The 18,885-nt window shown below is 50.2% G+C and overlaps 2 protein-coding genes across 2 annotated transcripts; one reads left to right on the top strand and one right to left on the bottom strand.

Moving 5' to 3' along the window:
* Positions 1-1,612: 1,612 nt before the first annotated feature.
* On the top strand, positions 1,613-7,872 carry COCSUDRAFT_43570 (hypothetical protein; the record flags this gene model as incomplete). The annotated part of the gene is made up of 15 exons (XM_005645758.1): positions 1,613-1,621; positions 1,726-1,835; positions 2,080-2,326; positions 2,616-2,751; positions 2,806-2,846; positions 4,282-4,460; positions 4,602-4,683; positions 4,879-4,986; positions 5,246-5,468; positions 5,601-5,682; positions 5,902-6,002; positions 6,154-6,275; positions 6,543-6,735; positions 7,070-7,310; positions 7,689-7,872. 15 exons carry the CDS (start codon positions 1,613-1,615, stop codon positions 7,870-7,872), a joined length of 2,058 nt encoding a protein of 685 aa, XP_005645815.1.
* A 2,565-nt stretch (positions 7,873-10,437) lies between these two features.
* COCSUDRAFT_57173 (hypothetical protein) lies at positions 10,438-16,907 on the bottom strand (the record flags this gene model as incomplete). Its single annotated transcript, XM_005645757.1, has 7 exons — positions 10,438-10,551; positions 11,992-12,078; positions 12,348-12,522; positions 12,826-13,081; positions 13,687-13,879; positions 14,778-14,914; positions 16,730-16,907. 7 exons carry the CDS (start codon positions 16,905-16,907, stop codon positions 10,438-10,440), a joined length of 1,140 nt encoding a protein of 379 aa, XP_005645814.1.
* Positions 16,908-18,885: the final 1,978 nt, after the last annotated feature.

The following is an 18,885-nucleotide window of genomic DNA, read 5'->3' as shown; positions in this document are numbered from 1 at the left end:
CGTACACTCACACCACGTGCCTTGCATGCATACAGAGCATCCTCCTCAGATTTGAAGTCAACAAAGGTCTGCTCTGATTGGCTGCTCCTGAGGTGTCCCTTCACACGCAAAACGTTCCTTGACAGAGACAGAGCCACCGTTGGGTGCTATCATGCATGCAGGGAAGGTTGATATTGAAAGTTTGAGGCAGTACAGCGCTAGCGCTCGGGTTCCGCCCACTCGCTATACATGCCATGTGTACATGTACATGTAGTACAGCTATTGTAGTAGAATGAACTACAGAGGCCGCTCAATTGCGCGTTGCGCAGGGGCATGAGATTCCGGAAATTTTCGTCAACCAGTCATTCATTCTTCCTGCCGCGCTGTGCAGCTATACTTCTTGCAGACTGGCCTGTGGTTCTCCCAGTCTGCCAGCTGGCACTCTGCTGAGCAGTAGCGCACCAGGCGGCAACCCCTGCACACCTGCATGCACAATGCAATCTCCTGAGTGATGCAGCCGAGTGCTAGCAGGACCCCTATAGTCCCAGTTGGCACTCTCCTAGCAAGTGTTGCTAGGAGCGGTCACCCGAGCTGGCAAGTTCTGCCATTTTCAGGCATGCTTCCTCAAGGAGAAGCACAAGTAACTTTTCTGATCACTCGAGCGCTGACGGTTTCCCATGACAACACAGCCTTGCAGCAAGCAGACAACAAGCTCAGACCTTGACGCGCCTGACGGGAGACACACCTTTGCTGTATGCATCAAGGGGTTGTTGCGTTCGGCAGCTGGGCTCGATTGCCCGCAGTGGCAGCAAGGGAGCCGCGGCTTAACATGTGCAGATAGCAGCATCTTTTTCAACCTTTTGCCGTGGTGCAGGCAGATATGGAGCTGGGTTTGATCTGCCAGTAAGGCCAATCTTCTCCACAGGAACGATCTCACGCTCTGTCACGCTCTGTCAAAGGCCTCTTAGACGTCTGAGGACGGTCTCACCTGACGAAAAGGTTATTGCTCAAATTGTCACGTACGATCTGCAAAAAAATCGAAGTAGGGATGAATGATAAGATCTTGAATATTCGGAGCAAGGTCTTTGATCGTCTTGTTACGCTTACCTATTCCATGCCTAGCCTCAAAGCAAACGTGCGGCAAGGTCAAGCTGACAGTAGATATCGAAATTAATCATTTCCGTGAGATGCACTCCTGTTGATCATCTGAATTGGGATCTTAGGACCAAATGTGTTCGTCACTTTACCAGAGCCTCTGCACACTTCTCACGTGAGGGGGTGCACCCAAGGGAGATGATCGTGACTCCAACAAAATGTCAGAGTAATCCTTGCCCTGAAGAGCTTGTGCACCTTTCCCAAGAGCGAGAGTGTGCTTTTTCCTTGCTTGCAACACTATAATTTCATTGGAATTCATCTGCCATGTCATGATTACCATGCACAGCACGTGCCTTGCTTGCATAATCCCCAAAGGTTTTCGGACGGGTCAATCCGCAAACGTTTGGTACTTGAAGACCATCAGGGGCTTTCAATTCACCAAGAGGGAAATTCTTGATGAGGTGGTAATATGATTTAAAGGTTTCTGCACTCCCAGGACTTGTAAGCAGACTCGCAAGCTTGCCTCGAACATGAAGGCATGGAACAGGTACACTTTTCAACGCTTTTTAAAACAACAAAGAGTTTTGTCATTTCAATGACGAGAACTTATGCGAAGGGGGCTCGATGCACTGAGCATATTTTTTTCGTCAGGCGAGACCGGCCTCAGACCTCCTGGTGAGGCCTTTGACAGAGCGTGAGATCGCCCTTGTGGAGGAGATTCGCCTCACTGGCAACCAGTTCTTCAGGAAACAGCAGTACAGGTAAGTCTTATGCAAGCTACCTATCAATATTTCTTCACAGCATCACTTCACCGAAGCTGTACAAGGTGAAGCAGGCAGCTCTGACCAGCGGCTTGGCTGCTTGGTTGCCTCATTTGCCTTCCGCTGCGCTTTACTGCTGTGATGACCGCACTCCACTTGTCATTGGCAGCGGCGGCCTGGTAAAACAGTCAACTCTCCTACTTGCCTTCAGTCAGGAAGTCTAAGCAAATCTGGCTGCGCCCAGGGATGCAGAGCTGCTGTATCGCAGCGGCCTGGGGCTTATGGCACTGGGACCAGAAGGCCTGCTCACAGAGAGCGCACAGGGCAGTGAGATGCGCTGCATAAAGATGAGCCCCACAGATGTGTGCTCGCGGCTGTCGCTGGAGGACAACCGGCGAGCTGCCACCCTCTTCGTCAACCTGGGGCAGTGTCTGCTCAATGTGCCCGGCCCATCGAGGGAGGCCACCATTGCTGCCTTAGATGCTGTTGAGGTGAGCTCCTCGCTGTTTGGCTGTCACTACCTCTCTCCTGATAAGCGCACCATGTTGAAAATTATCCCTATTCTGGTAATGTTTGCCCTCCCAAAACCTGGAAAAACAGATGCTGCTGCTCAAAGAATCCCCTGCACTTGAAAGATTCTGCAGCGTCGCATGCATGTCTGTGCATGTCATACTGCCATGAAGCTAGCCTTGAAAGCAGCGTGTCTTGGTGCGTGGGTTCGGTACTAGGAAAATTGTCTGAGAAAACGAACATCAGGTGCCTACTTGGGTGCTGCTGCAGATCTGCTTCAGAGCGGAGGTTCATCTCAATTTCATACAGCTGCAGAGATCTCACAAGAGGAGCACTCCCACGACAAATTATCTTCCCCCAGAAGACCCGCTGTGTAGTCTTGTACTCAAGGCCATAATCCGCAAAGGTGAGTCCCAGCTCTGGGTAAAGCTCCATTCATTTCTGCCTCACTCTGGGGCAGGGTTTGACAAGGGCTCACTGAAAGTTCGAGGTGTCCCTGAGGTCAGGCGGAAACAGGCAAGGGCTTTGCCCTTGCCTGTTCCCGTGAGATGTGCTGAAAGTTAAGGGCATCCCTGATCTCAAAAAAAGTCAGTCAAAAAAAGTTAAGTGGGGTCTTAAATGAGGCCCTGGTCCAACGTCTGGGCAACTGGCACGACATACTCCTGGCCATATTTGGACGCTTTGAGTATTTATCTAGCATCTGCAGCAAACCAGGTCAACTGTCCAACGGCCATGCGTATGCAATGGCACTTGGAAACAGTCCAAGGTCCCTGAGATCTGTACAGCACACGCCAGAAATTTAGGGGATGCCCTGAGATTGGGGCGTTTTGGCGCCAGGACTTCGCCCTGACGCCAGACGTCTTCTCCCCATTTTTCTTGGGGCTTCCCTGAAGGCTGCCCCCAATCCCTGAACCGGAGTGCCCATCCCTTTAGGAATCCTTAAGGAGTGTCAGACCCTGCTCTGGGGCTGTAGTCTACAGCATTTTGCCTCACCTCTTCTACGTTTCTGGGCATTCACGTGGTAGTCTCCCACTGCCGCATGCAATGTTGCCCACTGGCCCTGAAGGAATGTTTATAAATGTATTTTTTCTGTACTTTAATGATTGAAGGCTTGCGCAGCTGCTGCACTGGAGCAGTGTGCCAATGCCGCTGGAGCATTGGAGGAGATAATGAGGATCCACAACAGGGGAACAGTGGAAAAGTGGGGCCTTCTAATCCGCCTGAACCAGTATTTCTGTACATCCTATTCATCGAAGGCATCACAGAGCTTGAGTGTCACGCCATTTGATGGGCTGTCACCATTCATTTCTCTTGGCCATCAGCAGCCCATGACCAGTCATTCTCGGCCAAATTTTGAGCACAAGAGCTGTTGAGATCAGACATCCACCGGAGGCGAGTCTGTGCCCTGGACGCAGGGAGCTCTTGGGTCGAATGGAGTCAATTCTGCGCAAGTTTAGCGCTGGCAGCTGGCTCAAGTCATTCCCGGGACCGATGTGGGTTCTTGTGTCCCGCAGCACCCACTCTCACCACAGTGCCAGGGTGGAAATGGGGGTGAGCCTCAATCTGACTGCCATTATTGAGAATGCTTGCAGAAGGAAGATGCTTGCAGAAGGAAGATGCTTGCGGAATATGAGGCATTTATGTGTCCAGGTGTTGTCTGAATTGCTGTCATGATCCTGGAAATGGTCTGATAAGACAAAGCATTCAGGGCTAGTTCTCGGCGAAGGTCATGTTGCTTTGGGAGACAGATGCGGTTTGCACAAGGGGCTTACACAGCGCACAGTTGATTGCGTCTCTCCTTTGGATCTGGCTAGGCCATCAAGGGGCAGGATTTCGGCAGCTTTTGCATGCAGCTTGTCTGCAGGCGCACCTTACCTCTGGCAGGAACATTGTGCAATACTACAAATAACAATTCACAAGGCTTTGGGCGGCGCAGGGTTTGGGTGACATGTACACTAGAGCACAGCGACAGCAGGCAATCAAGCATGCCCCCGTTGTCCACAGAATCAGGGGGCACTTCAGCTGCGGCTCTGTGAGCAACGGTGCAGTCTTTGTCGTGCACTTCTCCTCAGAGCAGGGGGCTCCTGCCGAATCTTACATGGTCACCCAGTGGCGGTGAGAGCTCTCACCGCTTTCTGCATGCCACGATGGTGTCTTCCTGAATCTTTTACATCAGAAAGGACGAGGGGAGATATGCTGACCTGGAGTCCCCTGCTCTGTCAACAGTTGTTGATCTATGCCATGGTGTGGTCACAGGAAGAATGCTCAGGGGGGAGTTTGCATGAGCTGCTGGGGCCTTTTCTCTGGAGAGCCCATGAAGCCTTACCTAACAGGAGTGGTAGGTGCTTTCAGACTCTGCTAATGATTTTGTGAAATGTGCGATTTCATGCATGCCGAAGGGCTAGGTTGGAAGGTGCACTTCAGGCATTGTAGCACCTCCTGTGGTGATCCTACATAAAGTGCTTTCTTAGCGCCCGTTTGTCCCTTGCTCAGGGAGATACAAGCAGTGAATGCAGCACTGCGGGTCTTGCAGGTGTTCAAAAACTGCCTCTACTGCCTGCACCTGTTGGGGGAAGATCCCCACATGTTTTACTGCCCTCTGGGGCCTGATGGCATTGGCCTCCAGGGCACCGGCTTGAAGGTGCACGTCCTCCTCTAGCAGCAGTTGCATGCACATGTCACGAGAGCACATAACTTTATTTTGCACCGGACAAAGCTCTGCATGTCACTCCTGTGAGCATGGGCCGGTCAAGATGAATTATTGACTCAGGATTGCACAACCCTCAACCTCTCCCTAGGATTCTCATCGAGTTAGATTAAACATCTTCAGCGTCAGTGGCGGCTCCATCCAAGCACTGTACTACCCCTTTGTCAAGCAGGGCTTTTGTGCGCCACTGCAGGTGGCCCTGGAGTATTCAGAGGACTGCTCAAAGATGAGGAAACCTGTTTCTGTGGATGACTTGGGAAGATTGGTGGCGTGTGGCGATGCAATGTATCTTTTCGGCGGCATTGACATCCTCGAGAATGGGCAAAGTTCGGCCGCAAATGACCTCTACAGGTTTGTATTAAAGTATGATCAGGACGGCGCAATCTCCCACGCACAGTGCACAAAAGTTATATCAGGTGGGGCTTAACATCGCTTCCAGGGGAGGTTCCTGTCATCTTTTATGTCATCTTTTAAATATTGCTTGTGTCCTGTGTGCATTTCTAAGCTTGACGCAGGTTCTATTCAAGTGTGTTCCTTGTGTGCTGCAGAATGCCCGCCATCGCCAAGATGGGCCCATGCAACCTTTGTCCATGGAAACCAGATCTTCATTTATGGCGGGGTGGACGAAAGGTACAATGCGTTTGCCAGTGGGTGTGCTTGTATCTTCGATCTATAAACCCCTCTTAAGGAAGAACCCTGTCTCCCCCTGGCACAGGGGGCACAGAAGACTACTGCAGTCGTATGGTGCAGTCATTAGTACACCCTGCCTGGCAGTTGAATCAGACTTCGAAGTGCTTTCCTTTCGTTGGAGACGCATCCAGGTGATCTCACAATGACGCCGGTGTGCAGCAAACTAGCGTACAATGACATGTGGAGCTTTGATGTGGAGACGGGTCAGTGGAGCTGTGTCGAGTGCTTCGGCTGCAAGCCCTGCGCAAGATATGCCGCGGGTAAGTGCCTGGTGCTCTCAAGTCTTGTCATGCGTGACTGATCTGCTGCCACTCAGCAGTGACAATTTGAAGTGTCTTTGTGTTTTGGCAAGTCAGATTGGTCGGGCACTCTAGCGGAAATATAAATCACTTAATGCAGGGGTGGCATCAGATGTGGAGAGGGCTGTGCTTGTGGGGGGCTGCACAAATGCGGGCCTACCACCGTCTCGAAAAAATTGCCTGTGGCTGGCGGACGTCTGGGAGTTCCACTTTGCAGAGCAGTGCTGGATTCAAGTAAGTCCTGGATCCCTTACTTTTATTGCTCTGCATTCAGTCCTATGTCTTGTCAAGCAAGCAGTTTCATCCACCCCGTCAGCAGTGTGCATTGCATGGCCCGGCCTCCTCTCGCTGACGTGCTCCCATCGCCGGCTTGATTGGATCGCAGCTCTCAAATGTCAATGCATTCCTGCTGCATGCCACCCGGGTTCCAGGCTGCTTTCTGTGCTTGTGACGTTTTGCCGGTTATGTCATTCTGCCAGGTATATGTGCCGGTTTTGCCAGGTTGTGCCAGAGAACAGGAACCAGCCGTGGATAGCCGGGCAGCAGAGCGCGGCGTGCGGCCTGGTGGGCAATGACACGCTGCTGGCTGTCGGGGGTTATGGGCCTCACCGCAAGCCTGAGAACGATGTGCTGGCCAGATTCACCTTCACCTCTGGGCCGGCTCTTGCTCTGCATGCCAGCGTTGCAAAGCAAGGTGTGCACCTTCACACATCCCAGGAGGGAGTAGATCTCACATTCACATTCAAACACAAACACAAATTCCCATTCACCAGGATGCACAGCTTGCAGAATCACTGCAATCGCTCGTCCCTGAACCGACTTCATCAAAGCTGTGTTGTCTTTTGGGCCAAGGCTGCTTGTGCCCTGATGTGTCAGGCTTCCTCAGCAGGCTTGCGTGGCAAGTTTTCCAAGATACTGGTCAGTGCAGGGGTGCATTGCATGCTGGACTGTCTGCATCAAGGGTGGCAGTTAACAACAGTGATGCGTTGCGCCTGTATGACTAATGACAGTACCCCTCTGCTGCGCAGGCCGCTGGAGGGATCTGGCAGTGGAGCGCGCATGCGAGGCAGTGGCAGGGCTGAAGCCTGATCTGGCGCGCATGCCAGAGAACCTGCAGGAGCTTTACGGGGCGCCGGCAGGGTCCGTAACGCTGCTGACATCCGATGTGCCCGGCATGGCCGCCACGGTTCTCACGCCGAGCGACAAAGAAATGAAAGAGATGATGCCTCCGAGCTGTAAATTTGGCCCACACCCGCAGGAGCCACTTCGGTGAGTGCTGTGGTGCTCAATCAAAGTGCATCCCTTTAGAGTTGACCGTTAAAATCGCAACTTGTGTCCCAGCTTTCCGTTTTTGAGCCTGGTCACTTGAGCATGCTGCCGTGACCAGGGTGAGTGCAGCGTAATCTCTCAAGCGTTCATTTTGAGACAATATTAAACAGCGTAATTGGCCCTGGCTGGCGGAGGGCGGTACAAATACTGAGCACCGTGCCCACGGTTGATTGGTTCTTGCTTAAATCTGGCAAGTCCAACAAGGGGTGGGTATTTGGCAGCCTTTACATGCAGTTTGTCTGCAAACACACCTTGCCTTCGGCAGGAAAAGCGTGTAACGATAAAAATAATAATAATAACTAGCGTGTGGGGTGACAGGCCATTGGGGGCTCACAGCGTCTGGGGCTCAGAGGAGTGCCCCTTTGATCTGGCCCCCCGCTGGCTGACATCACCCTCTGAGGTCAGCGTCAACCTGGCAAGTGCCAGGTCAGGAAGCCTGACGGATCTCTTGCCATTTACCTTATGCCAGACGGTCAAGGTCTTTGGCACAGTTAAGGTGTGATCTGTCTGTTGAGAATATAAAATATTCTTACAATGAATTTGATGACCATAGACTTTTTAGCCTTCATCGACCCTAAACCCTAAAAATTCTGAAATAACCATTGACTCCCCATGAATTATTACAATTAATGCCCCTTCCCTAAACCCCAACACCTAAATCTTAGATCCATATTCCCTGAAAACCCCAAGCTAAAAAGGTCATTGTAGAAATATTTCCGTGGTCCGTCGAGCTGCTGAGCTAAATCTGATCAGTAGATTGAAGGCCTTTGCATAAGCATGCATCTGGCATCGCCCCAGAGTTCCTTTTGGGTGCCTTTCTGCTGTGTACAATGCTGCAAAAATTATGAATAAAACATAATTAATGATGCCGCTCCTGTGCTCAAAAGCTGAACACCAGGCAGGTTCTTGCTGCAGAGTTTTCTATGCATGCTTCCTGCCTGCATCATCATGGCTTGAAAAAATGCAGGCGGCAGTGGAGTACTTCAGACTTTGCCAGCCAGACATTACATTGGGATCTGCACAAGGAAATGGCGTCCAATGGCGTCCTGTGCATGTGAGTATTCCCGCTAAATCCATTTAATATCATCGTTCCCCATGTACAAGAGGAAGAACAGGGACGCTACAGGATTGTGCGTGTGTTTCTGCATGTTATCATTATTAGTGTTATTAGTAATTTATTTGTTGTTAGTGTTAGTAATTTCTCTTCCTGCCAGGAGGCAAGGTACGCACTGCAGACAAGCTGCACTTACAGGCTGTCGAAATCCCACCCTTTGTTGGACTCGCCAGATCCAAGCAAGACTCAATCACCGTGGGCACGGTGCTCAGTATTCATAGCGCCCTCTGTGTATGCCAGGCCTTTTCAGTGTTGGAGGGAGCTCCTGTGAAAGCAGGTAGTACTCACCTGCATAAATGCGATGAGAAGACAAGAGAAGAGTGAATTTCTCGGCAATGCACAGGGCACAACTGATCTTGCGCCCGATGGTAAGGCGCACTGTCTAGAGGATCTTGGGTTCACCGAGGTGAGCGCTTACTACATTTACCCGCCACTTGGGAACGGTGCGGCCACTTTCCCTTGAGCACTGCCAATTGGCAGACAATAACACCTGATTATTTCCCCTGATGTGCACACATTCGCCTCTGTGCCGCAATTGAGTGATTTTGCTGAATGTGTGCCAAAGAAGTGTGCGGCACCAGTGAAGCGGGGCAACGCCACGCTTTGCATGTCTCGAATGCTTTCTCGAGAGCGTGCCATCCTTCGCGCATGCCCTTTCTGCTGCACTCACAGGTTTTGCAAATCACTAATGCTCTGGTATCTTTCGTTTGACATTCTTCTTGGAATTGCAGGTGTCATGGAGCTCTATATGATGGGGGTCCTGGGCCCATTCTTTGTATGCACCCTTGAAAGTTGCCCATGGGCATTCAACCTTGTCGGTGTACCGGTGTACCTCATTGATGAAACCCAGCTTGGTATCTGCCTGCACCGAGGCAGAAGCTTGATCAAGATGCTGCTATCTGCACACGTCACGGCGCGGCTCCCTTGCGGCCACTGCGGGCAATCGAGCCCAGCTGCCGAACGAACCCGCAACAACCCCTTGATGCATACAGCAAAGGTGTGTCTCCCGTCAGGCGCATCAAGGTCTGAGCTTGTTGTCTGCTTGCTGCAAGGCTGTGTGGGCATGCCTTTGTCAGAGGAAACCGTCAGCGCTCGAGTGATGAGAAGTGTTACTTATGCTTCTCCTTGAGGAAGCATGCCTGAAAGTGGCAGAACTTGCCAGCTCGGGTGACCGCTCCTAGCAACACTTGCTAGGATAGTGCCGACTGGGACCATATCGGTCCTGCTAGCTCTCAGCTGCATCACTCAGGAGACATTGCACTGTGCGTTTCAGGTGTGCCGGGGTTGCCGCCTGGTGCGCTATTGCTCAGCAGAGTGCCAGCTGGCAGACTGGGAGAACCACAGGCCAGTCTGCAGGAAGTACAGCTGCACCGCACGGCAGCACTGAAGCATTACTCAGGGATGGTTTTGAGCCTTCTGCCCTGATGCAAAGCTGCTAGAGGATCCTCTGGACATCTGTAAAACACCCATGCCTGGCGGTTACTACAATCACATGCAGGCCATGAGCATAAATTTCAATGGTCAAGTCTTTTGTGTCAAGGATGCCCTTGTTGTGAAGTCCCCTGCAAACAATGCATGTGCATTGCCTTTACAGCTGTCGTCATATCATCACAGTCTTTCAATCACATTTGTAAAATTGGTTAAGGGGGCTTTCAAAGCGCTGATTACCAGTTCTAAATCGGCAGGACTGATTGCAACTGAGAACTGCCTGCCCACTAAGGCACTTCCGAGGCAATTAAAATCCAACGCATTCGTTCCATTCAAGTTCTGCCTTGATTTATGACAATTTCTGACATCACGTTCAATTGTTCTTGGGTAAGTTCTTGTAATCGTTCCAACGGCTTTTCCCGAGTGATCTGCAGGAGAGAGCTGGTTTCCAAATAGTATGACTTGAATCACGCCTATGAAATACGCTCGTCTAGAAAACTGAAAGGTGTGTCATCTATTCTGCCGCTAAGCGCTCTTGTCAGGCGCAGAAAAATGCTTGCAGACTGGCTTATGGTTCTCCCAGTCTGCCAGCTGGCACTCTGGTGAGCAGTAGCGCACCAGGCGGCAACCCCGGCACACCTGCAGCACAGTGCAGTCTCCTGTTAGGCTGAGGCTTGGACTGACCAGAAGATCTCATGAAGAGCTCTTGCCTCTTGCTGGAGGCAACAGTGCGTGCCATTAGCTGAGAAGTAACGAGAATGTATACAAAAGGAGTGCAAGCTGAAAAACGCTCAACTGGCGGTTGAGGAACCACACCCATAGATATACAACTGGATGACTAATTGAGTGACTAATTGGGTCAGTCACTGGGCGGCGTACCTTTGTTTTGGGCAGAGAGGGGTCGATTTTGAGATGGCCAAGATTGGGGTATGATTCCCCACAGCGGAGGCAGTTGAGCCGCGGCTGAAAAGGAGCGGTGAGCAGCAATTGGATCTGCACTTTGGCGAGGAGCTCGCATTGTTTCCTTGCGATCTTACCGCTGAATGCATCAACCTTTCTGTGCAGCACGTATTGCGTACGTGGCCAGCATGCATGAAAAGACCGGACCGCAGATCATCATCAGGTAGAGCTGCATGAGTCCTGCAGCCCCAGCCGTGAGCGATGAGTAATCGGAAAGTGATGAGCAAAATGAACTAGCAACTCGATAGCAAGCATGCTCTGCTTGTCCAAACCTGGAGCACAACTACTTTACATCAAAAAGTTAATGCCTCAAAATATTGTCTAAGCATTGATTGCACGGAGCAATGGAAGCACTGCAATCCGCACCTACCGTTCAGGCAATGCAACACAGAGAATGAGAATGGGAATTCATGGGAAGCAGCAAATTCAAGCTGACAAAGTACAGGACTGCTTGCCGCCAAGATTTTTACGGCCTTCCAAAAGAGGCCATTGCTAGAAAGGTGATGCAAAATTCATTGAAGAGGAGCCTTCCTGACTTACTCTTTAAAGACTGGTGGCCTTTGGGTTTAAAAGCAAAGGGCGTCATTCACCGAAGGCTGCTTTCCACTACTACATGACCACCGCCCAGATCACCAGATCGACATTACAGCAAAGAAGGGCGCAAACCTTTTGATGGCGGCGGCTCAAAGGATTCGCAGAGGTAGTAAGCTTTAATTTCTGTGAGTCTGAGCTCCCTCAGGCAGTCCACACCAAAATACCTGTCGAGCTCGCCTGCCACGGTATGGAGTCCCTGCAGATGACGCTTCACTTAGTCACCAGCCCTTACCCGCTGCGAGTGTTTGGCCCCCGCAGTCAACCAAAGGGGCATGTAAACTGGAGAGCTGTCAGTGAAGGTTATTCTTTTAGGGGTTGATATCTAGGGTTTGGGGGGTTGCAGTGAAATGTAACAAAAACCCCAAACCCAACCCATAAAAACAAACTGGAAAAGTATGTAGCTAAGGCTTCTCCCTCTGTGAGAGGTGAGAGATAAACCATTTTTAAGGTTGTCAAACATTTTAATTCATATGCAGTTACAGACCAATCCAGACGTTGGGGTGAGACCCTGTTACGAAAACTTACCTGCACAGGGCGCCACCTGGCAGAATAATCTTGATCTGACTCTGGCGCCAAGTCTGGCTGGCACAGTCTGAAGTACTCCGCTGCTGCCTGCACGCATTCCCTGATGTCACTTTTTACGAGTGAAAATGAGCCTACTATGATGGAAAAATCAAAAATTAATATTGGCCTTGCAAGGGAACTCTTCTGAGCGACTTGAAGTCGGAACTATTTACCAAGCAAGTGCTCTGCTTACGCTCTGCTTGCAGATAGCGTTCCTTCGTTGTCATGACTCCCTATCGGGCATCAAGAGGCGGCTACAGATTTTTTAAATCATGAATCGAACCGCTGGACTTGACAATGTTTGGCAAGAAACCCACCTTGGCTGTGCCCAACTGTTTTACCACGTGCCGCATGGTGCCAGGCTGGTTCTGTGACTCATCTGGGCGGGAGGCAATGAGGTTGGCGCTGACCTCACAGGGTGATGTCAGCCAGCGAGGCGTCAGCTCAAAGGGGCGGCACCCCGAGCCCCAGAAGCCCTGGTCAGTCAACGGCCTGCTCCCCAGACTTCACGTGTCAAAATCCGCTACTTAAACTGATTTTTGATCTTATGGAACATTGGAGCGTGCATGAAGGGGTAGGTAGGCTACAGGTGTTATTTGGTCTCAGGGAGTGACGATGACTAATTGGTAGGAAGGAAGTAGTCTTAAGACGGCCCCTTCTTAGAAACGGGTTATCAACCCCTTTTTGTGTTCTCACTATGCTGTACGTGGAAGACTTGCACAGTGATCAGTCGATACGCAGGAAACTAGAGCCTTCAACAATAAGCAAACCACTAACACAATTAATGGCGCTTACCTCAGAGGAAGCTGGAGCGCTTGACACAGCTTGCAACCCGGGGGCAGCGCATTCCTGACCCCTAGGTTGCTGTCATCGCTAGGGGTGAGTATGCCGGTTGCTATGTTCCACACGTCTGGTGTCAACATCGTTACGGACCCTTCCGGGGCCCCGTAAAGCTGCTGCATCTTCTCCGGCACATGCGCCAACTCCCCGGCAGACCTCAGCTCTGCCACTGCTTTGCATGCGCGCTCCACTGACGGATCCCTCCAGCGGCCTGCATGGCATACTACCCTGTCAGATTACTATCATCATCACACGCTCTTCCTGCCAGAGGCAAGGTGCGTCTCCAGACAAGCCACTTGTTATTGATGCTGCAAGAATCTTGCCCCTTGACGGCCTCGCCAGATCCAAGCAAGACCCAACCAACAGTGGGCACGCTGCTCGTCAAATTTTACCGGCCCTCCCCAGCCGCTTCCAATTAAGGGATAGATTAAAAATATTTATATACGGACAATAACCCCCGCAAAAAAATTAAAGAATTATTTTTTTATTTTTGGACAAAAAGGGTGAATACATTAGACCCAATTTCCCAAAATTAAGAGAATCCTAGGATAATTTTGAGACCAGATTCGACAAGTTCCCGACCAAGCCCAGTACATTGGAGCATAACCCTGGTGTTTTTGATGTCAGGCAAACCTCAAAAAATTGCTTTGCGGAAATTGCCACACCGCCGAGGGCGCGGGTTTTAGGATGACTGCTACAGTAGAAGCTTCTTCAAGCTTCTTCAAGCTTCAGCTTGAAGGCATGTTGCACTATTCGAGCATCTCTGCAATTGTAGATGCTGCGCCTTTTTGTCAGCATTAGCAGAGATGCGCGCACCCTGTTTGTTCAAGCTGGCATGCAGAGCGAGGGCCGGTCCAGGGGTGTATGTGAAGTGGGCGAGCATGTTGCGCTCTGTCGGGTCTGCTGGCCCGTGGCCGCCCACACACAGCAGCGTGTCGTTGTCCACGAAGCCGCATGCAGAAGTCTGGCGCCCTGAGATCCAGGCCTGCTTCTTGTCCGCCGGCACCACCTGTAAAACAGCGCAGCAGGAACATCTATCTCAGTCAGATGCCCCCAATGATACTAAAACCTAAACACTAAAATGTATGTATAACAAGTGCGAGCGCCCGCGGGCGGCCACGAGGTCATACGCGATCAGGCAGAACCTAGGGATCAGGCCAGCGCCCACGTGAGGAAGTGGTCGATAACAGAAGACACAGAAAACACACTAGAGACTGCGGATGCGACTCTTTCTCGAGCTCTGGAGTGGCTCACAACTCGTCGCCATATCCGTAAAGCCAATCGCCAGGGACATGATTAGAGACAAATTATGGCCTAAAACAGGGCAATCCCCTCCAAATGACCTCTAAACTCCGGTTCGCGTTCCGTACAGCAAGCGTGGCCGCCTGCTCAGGAGCCAAATGGCCTAGGGAAGGGGCAAAATATAGAGATGAATCGTACCAGGTTGGGCGACCATTTAGGGCATTCGCCTTATGGCGAATGACCAAAAATGACACAAGTACCTCCTATTCCAATAAGGTGCTTGCAATGCCTGTTCCTTAATGCTGCATAGCTGCGCATGTCAGGCCCCACTTGGGAAAGCGCGCAGAGATGCAGAGTGTCACTACAACGTTCGGTGGTCCAGCCTTCTCCGGCCACGCTTCTGGCTGGATGACGAGTATACGGTAATGCAGGTATACCTGGTTCCCTCAGTGAGGAAAATAAGTATCAAGAATGGTGTTTTAGGCTTCGGGCGTGTGGATCAGGGGGGTCTATATCTAACTTTTAGCAAACTTCTGACTAAGTTAGATATAGAACCCCCAGTGTGGATCAGTGGAAGGGTGGGACAATGCAGGGGACTTTAGATTAACGTTAGTTTAGAGTCCCCTGGACAATGCGGCAGAAGGGCAATACACTGAGGTGCTGACCTGGATCCAGCAGTTCAGGTCAAAGTGGTACTCCCAGACGTCTGCCAGCCATAGGACCTTCTCTGCTCTGGTGACCTCTGGGCGCGCAGCGGTCCAACCCCCCACAATCACCGCCCTGTCCTCGTTCGATGCCACCCCTGCATGCATGAATCCTTAGTTTCTCTTACTAAGCAAGCAGGGCCTTCATTCCAGTATATAGGTGGATAGCCAATCTGAAGATGCGGGGTTTAGACCTTTTCATTCCAGTATATAGGTGGATAGCCAATCTGAAGATGCGGGGTTAGACCTTCAGATACCCGCTGCAAGACCAGGAGGAGATACAGATCCCTCTGGCAAAACAAGAAGCTACCCGCCAAGTGGAGGTGCGTCTGAGTAGCAGAAGGTGTAGACTGACATCTAGGGGTGTATTGATGGCTTGCCAATGCATGAAATAAAAGCCTCGGCAGTTGTGCATGACAAAGGATACAATCCCAAGGATGCTCTTTTAGGCAGACCATGGCATAACCTGCTTCATACATTCATTCGTTATCACAGCTTTCAGGGATCAACGGGGTTGCTGCCTTTGTTCCTAATCCTTGCTAAAGCTTGGAGGCTGGCCTGCAGCTACTACCTGGTGGTTGGACTGGAGTTTACCCAATATTCTTTGATGTTACAAATTGAAAAAGTAGCAGTGCTGCCTAGCAGGTTACTCACCCATGGCAGACCTTGAGCAGGGATTGCTTCCATAGCACTCGATAGCAGACCACTTATTTGTCGTGACATCAAATCTGCGCAAGCCATCCTTGTAAGCGAGTTCCCTGCATACCCCCACACCAGCACTTCCTCATCGGCGCTGCACAACAGTCAAACAATCCGTTGGTAATCACAGAATTATTGCAATGCAGATACAGGGACTAGGACTCTTGCCTAGTACATCTTCCTAGGACGCTTTCACGAATCTCCTGATTGATCCATGGCTAGGGCAATAGGATAGGAAGTGTAAAGCCTTGACCCTCCATATGCATATGCATATGCATCTGCATCACTTTCATATCTCTTATTTTTTTGAAAACCTTGTGTAGCAAACAAGTACAGTAGCACAAGTGCATTCTACCGTGTAAAGGTGTCCCACTTCCTCGCAATAAAGTGTGACCATAGTGTCCCTCTCGAGTTCTTCCCAGCCCCTGTTATTTTATGGGTTGTCAGGTTTTGTGGGGAGGAGTATGGTGAAGCCTGAACCCTGTGTGGTCAATGCAGAGGCCCTCGCCTTTCTCTACAGCATCAAACACTATCCTGACAAAAAAAAAACAGCACACCCTGAATCCCACCATCCTAATATCTAACCCTAAAAAACCCTAGACACCTTGCCCATTTAATAATTTGGGGGGAGGGGGGATCAATAGACAAGCTGAGCTGTAACAAGAGACCGGCTGGCGGCGGGCAGCATAAATACTGAGCAGTGTGCCCACGGTTCGTTGGGTCTTGCTTGGATCTGGCGAGTCCAACAAGGGGTAGGCACTTGGCAGCCTTTACATGCAGCTTTGCGGGACCCACATTGCCTCTTGGCAGGAAAAGCGTGTAACAATAACAATATAAAGAATATAAACAGTAGATTACTCACCGGCCCTCTGCATCTCTTCTGCCATCTGACCCGCCAAAGATGAAAATGTGGTTGCCGTGAACAAAAGTGGCGTGGCCCCATCTGGGATGAGGAGAATTCGCTGCGAGCAGAACTCCCCAGTCAAGAACTTTTTGAAACCTGTTGAAACTGTTGAAATCACTCTAGCTTTCTTGATCTTGAGCTGACAGTTAATTTGGCATGCACAAATATCGTGCCTGCCATGCTGTGGCTGATATACAAAGATTTCAAAAGTTTTGGATTTTTTTGGAATCCACAAAATCCAGTTTTGAAATCAAATGCGCCAATGAAGATATTTTTATGAATATGAATTTGAAGCGCCCCGGGTTCTCACCTGCAGCCACTCTGGTGCACACAATGCTGGTGAGGTCAGTCATGACTCCATTCTCCTCCTTCCAATTGGGCACAAATTTGTGCATGTCATTCGTCGCGCGCAGCTTCCCATTGTCGAGAATGTCACGGCCTCCGAAGAGGTACATTGCATTGCCGCATGCAACCAGATGCCCCACCATATCGCTTCTCTTGCTGTAGTGCTTGAAAGAGCGGCCATCGGGAAACTCTATGTCTACCTGCGGTTATGCACACTATTTGTAGCTCCCTATATATATATATATATATATATATATATATTTATATGTAAGTGATCAGGATAAGGGTATAAGTGATCCAATCATCAATACATGGGGCACCATGTTAATCAACGCATAGCAGGGATATGTGAATGACAGGCCTGGCTTGGGCAAGGGGCACCAACACATATGAGCATTGGAATCAAAGACATTGGAACAGGAATTAGATGTCACGGAATGGCCTATATGATTGTTTCCCAGACCCAGAAGGGTCAATCCTTGCCAAATTGTGCCAAACCGTCCCTTGTGACGCTACACCCAGTCAGGGACTAAACACCACATGAAGAACCATGCTGCCATATAGCATTCAAGAGAAATCTAAGATAATGAAATCAGTAATGACGGAGTCTGCGGCTTTCAGCAGCAGGAAAAGTGCGAGCCAGGTTGGCTCTCTTGCAACAGTAACAAGATTCCCAGCCCGGTAGACGCTATGATATTACACTTCATCTATGGTAGGCAAAAACTGGGGAATGAATGATGAAGGTGTCATTTTTACACCCGTTAGGTACGCTCATGTAGTACCACCGTGTATCATGTGAAGCATCTCACCTCTTGGACCTTTCCCACCACGCCTGAGCTATCTGGAAGCAAGGGAATGCAGACCATGTGGGGTTGGTCTGGGTCCAGGCACAGGAAGAAGAGGCAGTTCTGAAACACCTGCCAAGCGAATATCTGCATCAAGCGGCTGCATCCTAATTTTGCTAATTTAGGAGCATGCGTCAGGAAAGGGGCTTACAATAAAATGAAGGGTCACCTAAGGCAAGGGGCGATCGCGCAAACGAGGGTTCAAAGGGACCTAAAACTACAAATTCCCAAAAGTGCCATTATAGATGCATTGTCCCCTAGCGGAAGCCAATTCTAAAGGCTGGCGGACAGCTGCAGAATTTTGCTTTGCACCCTTGAAGTAAAAAACATCAAGCACATTGGCACTGTCCTGCAGTTCTCTGTATGCGTTGGACACGGGCAAAATCCCCTCTGACAGGGATGGGATCTCTTTTCCCCTTTCTAAAAATTCTAAAAAAAGCATTTTGGAAACACCTACCGTGCCTGTTCTGACGGGCAGTGTTGGATGTCTGTAAAAGGTGCACCAAGGAAACATCGCGAGCCGATCCTTTGCGGTTTGACTCTTCCTGTCATGACAGCACGATTGGACCACAGTCAGAACCAAGCCACAAGATTGAGACCCCACCCCACCAGTATACATGCACAAGATGGCCTTGATACAATGTAACGGTCACAGGGGACTGCTGACTGGACTGCAGACTGTCAAGTCACGAAGCGGCGCCGACTCGACTGCAGATTTGCCAGTGACTAAGCGGCGGGAGTACCCCAAGTGAGGATTCCAAAAGGTGTTTTTTAAAACACCATCTTACCCTGGAAATCAATTTCATTATAGTGATTTCGGAGACCCAAAGAGAATCAATACTATCATGAGGTGGGTGTGCAACAAGAGCTGTTGCTTCTGCAGGGCCCTTGTCAATTCCTTTAGGCTACTACAATCCTATATTTGTAGAACATGAACTTTTAGAAATATTGAACTTTCTTGAACTTTTTAGTAAGAAGTAAAAAGTATGAAAAGTTTTTACCCTAAATCCTTAACAATCCTGAAGCCACAAGATACTCTCGTATAATTTATATAGCATAGAACTGACACAAGAATGACAGCAGTGATAGACAGTGCTCACCTCCACTGGCTGATGACATAGATGTCCTCAGCCGCCGGGTCTTTGCTGCCGTAGTGCACAACAAAGAGCGCGCAGCCTTTTACCGCGCCGCATGCGAAAGTCTCTTTTATGGCTCCCACTTGCAGGGACTGCTTTATTACCATACGCCGGATCAGACCATCCTCCATCTCCTGCGC

Source organism: Coccomyxa subellipsoidea (assembly GCF_000258705.1).
Source record: "Coccomyxa subellipsoidea C-169, whole genome shotgun sequence".
NCBI lineage: Eukaryota > Viridiplantae > Chlorophyta > Trebouxiophyceae > Coccomyxaceae > Coccomyxa > Coccomyxa subellipsoidea.
This window is presented reverse-complemented; position numbering and strand designations above follow the sequence as displayed.